Source organism: Nannizzia gypsea, genomic scaffold (assembly GCF_000150975.2).
Source record: "Nannizzia gypsea CBS 118893 supercont1.2 genomic scaffold, whole genome shotgun sequence".
In the NCBI taxonomy this organism is placed as follows: Eukaryota; Fungi; Ascomycota; class Eurotiomycetes; order Onygenales; family Arthrodermataceae; genus Nannizzia; species Nannizzia gypsea.
The window spans coordinates 3,001,162-3,011,527 of NW_003345200.1; the positions used below are offsets into that span (position 1 = coordinate 3,001,162).

The 10,366-nt window shown below is 51.1% G+C and overlaps 4 protein-coding genes across 4 annotated transcripts in view; 2 read left to right on the top strand and 2 right to left on the bottom strand.

The window, feature by feature from the left end:
* MGYG_03144 (hypothetical protein) overlaps positions 1-1,435 on the top strand; it is a gene marked incomplete at both ends in the record, with an annotated part of 1,956 nt that extends 521 nt beyond the window's left edge. Inside the window, 2 exons of the mRNA XM_003175572.1 lie at positions 98-1,049; positions 1,140-1,435. Coding sequence (XP_003175620.1) covers positions 98-1,049; positions 1,140-1,435 — 1,248 coding nt within the window. The remainder of the gene's footprint in view (positions 1-97; positions 1,050-1,139) is intronic.
* A 1,574-nt stretch (positions 1,436-3,009) lies between these two features.
* On the top strand, positions 3,010-3,847 carry MGYG_03145 (hypothetical protein; the record flags this gene model as incomplete). The annotated part of the gene is made up of 2 exons (XM_003175573.1): positions 3,010-3,065; positions 3,241-3,847. 2 exons carry the CDS (start codon positions 3,010-3,012, stop codon positions 3,845-3,847), a joined length of 663 nt encoding a protein of 220 aa, XP_003175621.1.
* A 274-nt stretch (positions 3,848-4,121) lies between these two features.
* MGYG_03146 (asparaginyl-tRNA synthetase) lies at positions 4,122-5,923 on the bottom strand (the record flags this gene model as incomplete). The annotated part of the gene is made up of 2 exons (XM_003175574.1): positions 4,122-4,248; positions 4,308-5,923. The coding sequence occupies 2 exons, from the start codon at positions 5,921-5,923 to the stop codon at positions 4,122-4,124; spliced, it is 1,743 nt and encodes a 580-aa protein (XP_003175622.1).
* Positions 5,924-7,110: 1,187 nt separating this feature from the next.
* On the bottom strand, positions 7,111-8,430 carry MGYG_03147 (integral membrane protein; the record flags this gene model as incomplete). Its single annotated transcript, XM_003175575.1, has 3 exons — positions 7,111-7,455; positions 7,526-7,844; positions 7,931-8,430. 3 exons carry the CDS (start codon positions 8,428-8,430, stop codon positions 7,111-7,113), a joined length of 1,164 nt encoding a protein of 387 aa, XP_003175623.1.
* Positions 8,431-10,366: the final 1,936 nt, after the last annotated feature.

Sequence of the window (10,366 nt, forward strand, 5' to 3'; positions counted from 1 at the left end):
ACACTCCCGGCTCCACGCCAGAGGGAAGAAATCAGAGCGCATCTCATGGCTCCCCACGGCCGATGACGGGCCCACGCGCGCATCTTCTCGTCGCCAGACTATGCAGAACAGAGTCCAAACCCATGCACGGCTCAAACGCAGTGAACAGAAGCGGGTTCAGTTGATTGCTACGATGGAGGAGACAGCCAAGCGCAAGGAGAAGGCCAGACCGAAACAAATGACCCAGGCGGACCGTCTCGCTGAAGCCGAAAAGACCGAGAGACTGAACTTTGGCAGTCTGACCCGCTGGGAGGAGATGGAGGAGAAGCGAGGCGAAGAGCGGCGGTTGAAGATGGAAGCACTGCACAATCGGCGACTGGAAGGGCCTGTTATCACATTCTGGAGTGGAATCGCTAAATGGATTAATGAGAAACTGGCAATGGCCGGTATCAAGACTTTTCGACAGGCTGCTGATACTGAGAGCGGCCGTAAAAAGAAGGGCCGTGCCAGTGAAACCGGCCGTGAGGGACAACCTACAGCGCCGGGTGCGAACAAGGCGACAGAGGAGCCCAAAACTGCCATTGACCCAGTACCCGCACAGCCTACGGATGGCCAACCCGCCCCAAAAGAACCTAGTTCGTTTCTGGATGGCATACATTTATACGCCTCGATGGAGGAGGCTTCGACGTGTCCAGACGCCGAAATGGCTAATGCAGCCACAACTTCTATACCTAAACCTGACGCGCCTATAACAGAAACGATTGCGCTGCCAAACGAGGAGACCCATGAGAATGAAAGCACGCAATCGGCTGTGAACCCTGGGGAGAAGGAAAAAAATGAGCACGAGAGAGACCAAGGTCAGGCTACCGACAAGCCTTTGGAAGAAGAAGTCGTGCCCATGCCTCAGGAGCAAGAGTTGAACGCAGAGGAGAAGCCGGACAAGGACAAACCGGTTCTTGAACGATCATCCCGGACATGCATTGTTCTCGACAACTTCGACGCATCTACCGCTCCAGAACGAAGTGACGTTGGCGTCCTCTACAATCCGAAAAAGCCTGTCAAGCTTCCCAGTACGTCATCCTTTTTAATCTATATCCCAGCATCCCTTCGTGCGAGGAATACTTTATTTTACCAGCAGCGGGACTAACAAGCGACTGTAGAAACCCAGGCCGAGTTTTGTCCTATCACTTCCCATACCGCCCGCTACCGTGACCCAACGACCGGCCTCCCTTACTCGAACTCTCTAGCCTACCGCGAAATTCGTCAAGTGCTCGCACATCGGTACGCATGGAGCGGGACGTTTGGGTGCTTCGTTGGGCCGATAGGGGTCGGCGCCAGAGGAGTGCCGGAGAGGTTTCTCGCGCCTAATGCCGCTCCCCCACAGCAGCTGTTCGAGCCCGGAGACGGCGATGGCAAGCCAACTACGGCGGCTGGGGACAAATCCACTGCTCAATGATGATAATGGATCGACCAACAAACAAGCAGTGGCTACGCTGTCCCGCCAGGTCATTTTTTTTGGTCGCTGTGATGATGGTTTTTGTACTTTTATCTTGTGCATCTTAGCGTTTGGCGTTGAATCTACTTGATCTTCTTTCACCTTCTTCTTGACCTTCGGCTCCGGCTCTATCTATCGTCTTCATTTCCGCCGTCGACCTTCACGGCCCCTTGATCTCCTCGATCTCCTCCACCTCCTATGCTCTTCAGCCCTTTTTTTTCACTGTTTTTCCTTTTTCGGCCGGATAGAGTCGGACTCCAGCATCACGCGACAGGCTGTCGTTTTCTTTCCTTTTCGTTTCCCTTTTTCTTGTTTTTGCTTCTTTTTCTTCTTTTTTTCTTAATTTTTGCTTCTTCCGCTTCCCTTGCCCCTTGACGTCTCAAACGGCAGACAAACGTCAACTGGAGACCCTTGAGTAACAAGCAAGAGGGAGATGTACAAACAGGCGACAAGAACACTGTGTCAAAACCCGCAGAAAAAAGACCGAACGAGACCGATGTGACGATGTCAACTGTGGGCGCTGGCACGGCGCCTGACCCTCTCTTAGGCTATCCCCGTCCCACCGGGTCTGGTCCCCTATGATCCGAGCCTCAGGAGAAAGGCCACGACCCCCTTTTTCTTGTCCTTGATGCTCGACAAGCAGCAGACAAGCAGACAAGACCGTCCAGGCTAGTTCAGGCCGTTGGTTTTTTGGGTGACTCAGCGCTGGGCGAGGCCTTGTTTCACCGCCTCAGCTATATATCAGCGTCATCGCCAGCAGCAGCGCCAGCAGCACCAACAGCGACTCGAAGCATATGCAGCTCCTTTCTTCCTTGACCGGCCTGCATCTTCCCAAGGTTCTCGTTCGCCTTCTTTTAAATTCAAATCCAGGGCCTCGTTTTTGCTAAGATTTCCTTTTTATATCTCGATTAAAAAGGGTTCCTTTTTTTGGCCTAGCTCTCTCTTTTTTTTCCCCCTCTCATATATATCATTTTCTACGGATTGTGTGCGACTTCTTTTTTTTTCTTCTTCTACACAGTCGAGAGAAAGGAACGAGACAGGTTGTTACTCCTCGCCAGCACCAGGCCAGGCTCAGGGCCGCTGCCTGCATCCCAGGCCTGACAGGTCCGCGATTAAACGGCGCATGTCGAAGAAGGGATAGAAAGAACAAGGCAAGGCGAATAAAGGAGTATCATTCCTCAGAGCCCTGAACTGAAGATCACGCCAGCTGCTGGGAACCGGGGCGGGAGAGAGGGGGTGTTGCAGCGCAGATGGCCACCTGCTTTTGCCAGTACTGGTATGGATGAAGGAGTCTCTATTCTCTCCTATCCCCCCTATCCCCCTCCCTCCCTCACCCTTGTCCTCGGCGGTGCAGGGCCAGCATTGCTTGACGTGGAACAAGCCTTCTCTGGCTTGCTTCATTTCCTTTCCCTTGCCGTTTGCCAGGGAGATCAGGCATGAGAATGCATGACACATGGATGAAGAAAGGATGAGCTGCAATAATGACCTGCTTTACTAACTGCTTGTTTCAACAATGTTTTCTCCCTTGCAGTGCCATGTGCGAGAGAATGATATCAAACCCAGACTCTTCAATTTTATACTGTAGCCAACGGTAAGCTACACCTTTCTTCTCCTTCTCTATACCTTGTCCGATCTTATCCGTACCATTTGCATCATATGAGCAAATGATACAGATAGAACCTTTTCTCTTCCATCCTCTTCGCTTCTCCCCTGCAAGCACAGGTTTACTTATTCTGCTTCTCTTTTCTTCTTGTTTCGCCTCCCAGGTGTCGAAATCAAGACTCTATAAAACCTCTAGAAGCTCCTTCCAGGCCTATTTTCTTCTCACGAGCAACATCTTCCTTCTCCTCCTCATTTTTCTCCCCGGTTCCCATTCCCAGGTCATATCCATACCAAAAGAGTGTAAAGGCCGGCTCATTTTCAGACCCTGGCTTGCTCTACTCGTTGCCAAACACCACAATATCTCTTTCTACCAGCCTGCCGCAGCTGAGCATTCTACACCAAGAACCAGAGACAATGTCTTCCACACGCCAGGGCCCATCTAAACCAGTGCAGTTCACTGCTGCATATCAATACCTTACTCAGTTTCTGCAAACAAACCAGACGCCAGCCACTCCACTGCGGTCTACATCGGAATATGGAAACGGTGGAAGTCTTATTGGCAGCACGGAAATCAGTGATATGCCACTATTGACTCACTCTCCCGCTACGACGGCGGTTTCGGCAGATGATAGCCCCATCACGTCGCCCGGAGCAGACTCGGATGAGAAGTTCATTCTACTACAGGACGACATGATCGAATCCAAGGCCGCAGTTCTTGGTCCGGTAATAATCCATGGAGACAGCGCGTTCTTTGAAAAGGCCCAGCAGTGATGGCCCCTTACTGTCCACAAAGCATACGGCCTTTTTTTTTCCTCCTTGTGGCGCGAAGTTTGCCTCGTCATACTTTGTTATGGAAAAGGCAAGGCCGCCCTGGGATCGCATATCTTGATGACACCCACTTCCCACAGCATTTGCATTACTTTTATTTCTCCTTTGTTCACATCTAGTACAATGCATCTTCATGACTACTCTGGCCCTTGCTCTAACTGTATTTCATTCTTCATTTATCTTGTTATTTATTTTATATTCTAAACTGATGTTATGCTTATGGTGTGCATCGGCCAGTGAAACGAGGGTACAACGAGCATTCTCGGACAGTGTATCGTCCACACATCCAGGCGAGGAATCGCTCGAGACCAAGACCGTATCCTCCATGAGGAGATGTACCATATCTGCTCATAGTTAGCACAAAGTCTCTCTATTCCACAGAAGAATTCAGGGGTAAACTTACTTTCTCTGATCGGTATACCAGTAATATGGAGCAGGATCCATTCCTTCTTTCTTGTAAGCGGCCATGAGCTCGTCCCAGTCATCCATCCTCATACTGCCACCGACAATCTCGCCAACACCGGGCATGAGCACATCCACAGACTCGGTGACACGTGGGTCCTCTGCATCCTTCTTCATGTAGAACGCCTTGATCTCGGCTGGGAAGTGGGTGAGTAGGATAGGCTTGTTGATGATATCGGTCATCTTTCGCTCGGCAGCTTCAGCAATATCATCTCCAAACGAGTGTGGCTTGTCCTCTTCGTTGTTGATGCCATGTTCGTTCAGCCACTCAATGGCTTCAGAGTACCGCATGCGCCTGAAGGGACGGGCCGGTGGCTGGAAGTCAGGGTTGAGCTGTTTGACAAACGCGGCGATCTGAGGATCAGCCATCGAGATATCAATAACACTGCATATTATCTCCTCGATATGGTCGAGCAGGTCATTGAAAGTGATGAAGTCCAGCTCGGATTCAATATGGGTATATTCAGACAAGTGACGGCGAGTGAGAGACTTTTCGGCACGGAAAGATGGGCAGACGCAGAACACATCGCCTAGTGAGGCGATACAGGTCTCCAAGTAGAGTTGAGAGGACTGAGTGAGGTAGGCCTTCTCGCCATAGTAGTCGAATTCAAACAGAGTGCTTCCACCTTCGACTTGCGTCTGCACCATGGCTGGAGGGGTGACTTCGAGCATCTGTTTCTGCTCAAACGTCTTTCGAAACGCCCGTACGACAGCTGCGCGGACCTTGAGGACAGATGAGGAAGTCTCTCCACGCAAGACAAGGTGCCTGTTGTCCAGCAGGGTCTGGGGATCAGCGTCTGCGGCCACGCGGGTGGTAATGGCTTCCTTATCACCGGCAGCACGCCCAATGACCTGGAAGAAGTCCGCGTGGAGTTCACGGTTATCGGGAGCATGCTGTTTCACAGGCACGGCACGCATCTCTCCATGGATGGCAATAGAGGTCTCGAGCGTAAGAGTCATGGCATCATACGTCTTTGTCAGGTCCCCGGTAAAGACACACTGGAGCAATCCGTAGCCATCAGACAGCGTCAGGAAGATCATGTCCTTCTGCACCCGTAAACGATGGACTCGGCCAACAACGCGCACACGAGTGCCTGGCTGCTCGTCTCCTTCGGCTCGAGGCCTGACAACCGTGGGGTCCTTTTCATTCAGTCTGATCTTGACGGGCTTAGGCAACGACCCGTCTTCCTTTATGATGACCTTCTTTGCCTCTTCTAGCACTAGTCTTCGCTTATCGGCCTCTTCTTTTTCCCTGATGGCCAGCTCTTTCTCCTTGAGCGCCTTTTTCTTCCGCTGCTCGACGAGGTTGGTGGCCTTCTTGAGCGCGGACTTGGTTGCGGGCTTCCACTGCAGACGCACAGAGGCTTCTTCCCCTTCAGCAACAGGGCCCGTCTCGGACTTCCTGGTCATATATTGCACTGGAGCGTCGGCCGTGGCGGGGTGTAGCAGCATCGCGTAGACCAGCGTCTTGTATGCAGCGGTTTCGCTGCCCGTCGCGGAGTCATCGTCCTTGCCGACATCCTCGTCAATGAAGATGTCCTTGGTAGCGCTCGCCATGGCCGTCTATCTTCTATCCCGGTCCTCTTCCTGCCGGCCTTTTTATCTTCGTCTATCTTTTCGCTGAATAAATATATCAAAAAGAAAAAGTGTGCAGTGGGGTAAAAGTTCGAAGTGGCATAAAAATGTTATTTTGTATGGAGAATCCTAGTTTGGTGAGTCACTTCTACTTACTTAGTTATTAACTTAACCAGTTAGCAGTCATTAATAAAAGCGGTAAAAGCAATTAGTATTATTAAAAATTATATAGAGTAAGAATAAACTACAACGTCAATATAGACAGAGAGATCCGTCTTGGTGCAAAAATGAAAGGCACAAGTGGTAGCTCCTGCATCCATCCGGTATCAATTGAAAAGTAAAGTAGCCCCTCTGCGACTCTCTTCTCTCACTACCCGGAGGTGCCTCAACAGCCAGCCGGACATCACAGCGAGAGTGCTTCATCTATCCAATGATGCTTCAACATCTCCTGCTTCCATATCCCAGTCGGCTCTGTTAGCTAGCGATTCCTTCGCCTTGCGCCATGCAGAACCCTTCGTATGCGCCTCGAGTCAACACGATCGATCACCTCATGGATGAGCAGCGATTAGCGTGATCGAATCTCGTATTGCCCGTCAAGTTTCAGGTTCTTCTCTGGTATGTATGGCCGACCCGCTTCAATTGCCAGCCCAGATGCCGAGCAGTGGTGGTCGGGCCTTTTGTTCTTGTCAGGCTGGTAGTTTCATAGCTGGGGCCGATGCAGATGGAAGCACGCTGGAGAGCTGGCCTTGTTGGCTGGTTGGTTCTCGCATCATTCTGGCCTGAGCCGCTAGTTAGCTGCTAGTCGGCCCCAGCCAGCTAGGGACCTCCGGTGTTACAGAGTCAGTGGCAAGGCAGACGAAGATGAACACGAACTGCCGAATGGCGCATCCCAAGATTCTTCTGCTTCTTCTTCTTTGGCTTCGAAGAAAAGAAAAGAAAAGTCGTATTACGTAATATCTCGTTTGGGTAATTTTCGACTGCAAGGCAAGAAAGCGCAGCTTCGGCTGTGATAGTTGCCCAAGAGCCGTAGCCAACGGCGAGTCAGTGGGTTGTTCCTCTGCAGCATAAAACACCAGGTTTGCTTGGGTTTAAACATTAATCCATTGAAAGGGAGTTGTATATGTGCACCATAACCCCAGAACGCCAAAAACAACATAAACATCACATCGTCATTGCTCCGCAGACCCTGCGCCCGTTTCTGCAGGGGGTATGCCGATGTTTGATTCTTCTGCGGCCCCGTCGCGGGACGCTGTAGTTACCGGACCCATCTCGCTCTTCTGGGTGCGGAGGTACCCGAGGTCAAAGTCAAAGTCGCAGTTCATGGTAATGGTAGTAGCCTCGCTGACCTCCTTTACTTTCCTGGGCTTTGGCTTGCCACGGTTTGAACGCCGGAAACCGTAGCGCCGTGCCACTGTGCTTGCAAAGGCGTACGATGCGCGCTCACGCTGGTTGCCAAAGATAGATGGGATGTAGCGTGCGAGGAATGGTCGTAATGACGCGACTGAAGCCCCAATCTACATTGTCAAATGTTAGCTCTAGGCCTTGACTAACAAATGACAAAAAAAGGTGAGAAGGTCTACTTACCACGCCAACGTAAAGCTCGACGGTACCGGAGATCCAGAGGTAATAGGCTTCCCACGTCTTGTCGTGGGCGATATTCAGTCGGTAGGTGTAGTATGCACGTACACCACCGGCGATACAGACACCGAAACCAGCACCGAAAAGTAGGATAAGAACGATCCGTTGCCGGACGGGCAGGCTGAGAGACAAAACACTGGGAATTGGCAAGACAATAACGATGATATCGGTTGCAGTGTTGATTGCACCACTAGCAAGTAGATGTGCGCTCTCGTTGATGCAGTTCTGGGGTAAAATAGATAGCTTCCAATAAAGGGATACAGGCCTAGAGTGCTTATGTTAGAATAACCTGGACAAGAATAATACTACACGGCTGGGGTAGGGGGCTAGGTAAGGGGTAAGGGGACATACCTGCAAGTAAAGACGACCACTAGAATGAAGATGACAAGTTCGATAGCAACAATCCATATGTTAATGACCACAGTCCACTGCAACGCCGGGCTTCCGCTGCCTTTCATGATCTTCCGGGTAAAGAAGAGCAGCGAGAGCTTGGTGAGCGTGCAGCCGGTAGCAAAGAGGCATTCCAATAGCATCGTCAGTCGGAGACCTAGGATAAGCTGCCAGATAGGAACATCGTATATATGGCGGTTCCAGCCCAAGGTGATGGCTGCAGTGGTGGTGATGATCCCACAGCCGAGGGTGGGAAGAGCAGCGGCAATGATGAATATATCGTCCCAGCCAAAGCTCCTCAATATCCGGATGCGTGTGAATATACGAATGCCAATGACAGCCAGCATCAGGGGCATGAAGATGGCTGTCATGATTATGATGGCAGAGCCATGAACCTCTGTTGGATTGTCATAATTGGGCGTAGGCCAGGAGGCGATAACTGATACTGGAGGGAGCTGCATAATAGAAGCATTAGTATGTAAAAAAAAAAAAGAGTGTCGGTCCCTATCTAGGGTATGGTAAAAAGAGAAATAAAGAGAGGGATATATAAGAAGAGAGACAGAGAGACGATAGTAGCTTTTGATTGCCGGCGGGGGAGCTACTATGGATATATGTATAACCACCCATCAAGGGGGTCACTTGAACCCTAACACGAAAAAGTTCACAGCTACGACGACACGAGTGGATCTGCGGCGCAGACTGCTAAGTGACACACCTCTTGGTTTAGCCAGGCTGCAGACACGGCCTTAGCTGTAGGAAGTATGCATCGAGTCAAAACGCAGGAGAAGGGGGGTGCAGATATATGGAGGAGTACGGAGTAGCGTCAGAGGAGGCGCTGGGAGAGTAAATGTAACCTCTCACAGTCCTTACCTCTGGTCTCAGGTGGCCGATGTGGGTGATATCTAACCGTCCTTCTCTCCATACAATCGCCATCTTCTGGCTGCAGGGAGACATTTTAACCTGGCCCTGGCGTCCGGAAGAATGATGTTTTGGCGGCCGTTAGAGATCAACGTGGGCAGCCACAACACGGCAGCACTCAGGTGGCGATCGCCTTTCAATAGATCAGAGGCCAAGAGGAAACTTTTCTAGCAGGATTTTCAGGAGCACATCCAGTAAAAAGTACTTTTAGACTCTGCAGTTCCTTGGTGGGGGATCAACTGCGAGACAAGGCAATTCTATACGGTTTGTGGTATAGCCGGGTTGGTTTGGCGGTCGTGTTGCGTGTTCCGGAACCAGCTAGCTAGCTGGTCGGTAACTATACAACTGTTTTATTTTCTTGTCCTCTTCTCTTCTTCCCTTCTCCTCTTTCTTCCTGGCCTGGTTAGCATCGTTTTATTTATTGTTGGCCGAGAGATCACAGCTGGCTATTTGTCTGTCAAAAGGAGCCAGTAGCAATAAGTAGGAATTTGTGGCCGTGTGTAACCTCCAAATGGACGGAGACGAAAGTGGCAGCTTTGTGATTCGCTGCTGCATCACACAACGATTTGCAGTAGCTTCTTCAGCTTCGCCATGGATTCCATCGTGACGGGAACAGTCTCTTCCACGCATAACTATGGGGTTCAGTGGTCGACCTCCGATGCCGTTATAAGTACGGATAAATGCACCTGGCAGCTCCTCCCGCTCCTCCCACTGGGTAACTCCTGGTGGGGATAGAGACGGGCGTCTGCCTGTAGTCTTGAGCACCAATATGGACAGTTCGAAAGTCGCCGAGCGAGCTGCTGCTTCCTTCCACCCGAGCATCTAAAAGTGACCAGCGAGGTCCGTAGAATGTTCTTCGACCTCTCGTCCCCAGCGAAACATCTGGTGACTGACCCGTGTGTTTGGTTGATCGATCGATCGATCGTGTCGTTCCCTTGGGTTGGGAGATCCGTCTCCCCTATATATAAGTAACGGGCGGCGCGCTGATTTGCTTGTGACGGCTTGCCGGCTGGGACTGGGATCTTCTCTTAACCCCGGACAGTAGTTCGTCTAATATAAATTATTCCCGAAGGCCCTTTTTTTTATTTATCTCTCTCATTACTGGCGAATAATTTAATCGATCGAGCGGTCCTGAGTGGATGCTGCCGGCCAGACCAAACGTTGGCCTCTGATATGGCCAGCTCCTCGCATCAACCAGTGCCAGTGCAAGCCAGCATTCAGAGTGCGCAACCGCCCGTCGTCTAGTGTCCATTGCAGCAGCCTTTCGAGCCCGTCGCTACCATCTCGAACTGCCTCGCTAGACGGCCCAGTAGTTATTTAGTTGGCAGTTAGTTAGTCGGGCCTAGTTATCGTCTGATCTTTGGTGTAGTCGACTCGACTCTCTCTCGACGGCTTCACCACGGCGCTGCCCACGCTGGATAGACTGACCCGTACCGTAACGGACGGCCATCCTCGCCTCCAGCTGCTGTCTTCTGTCCA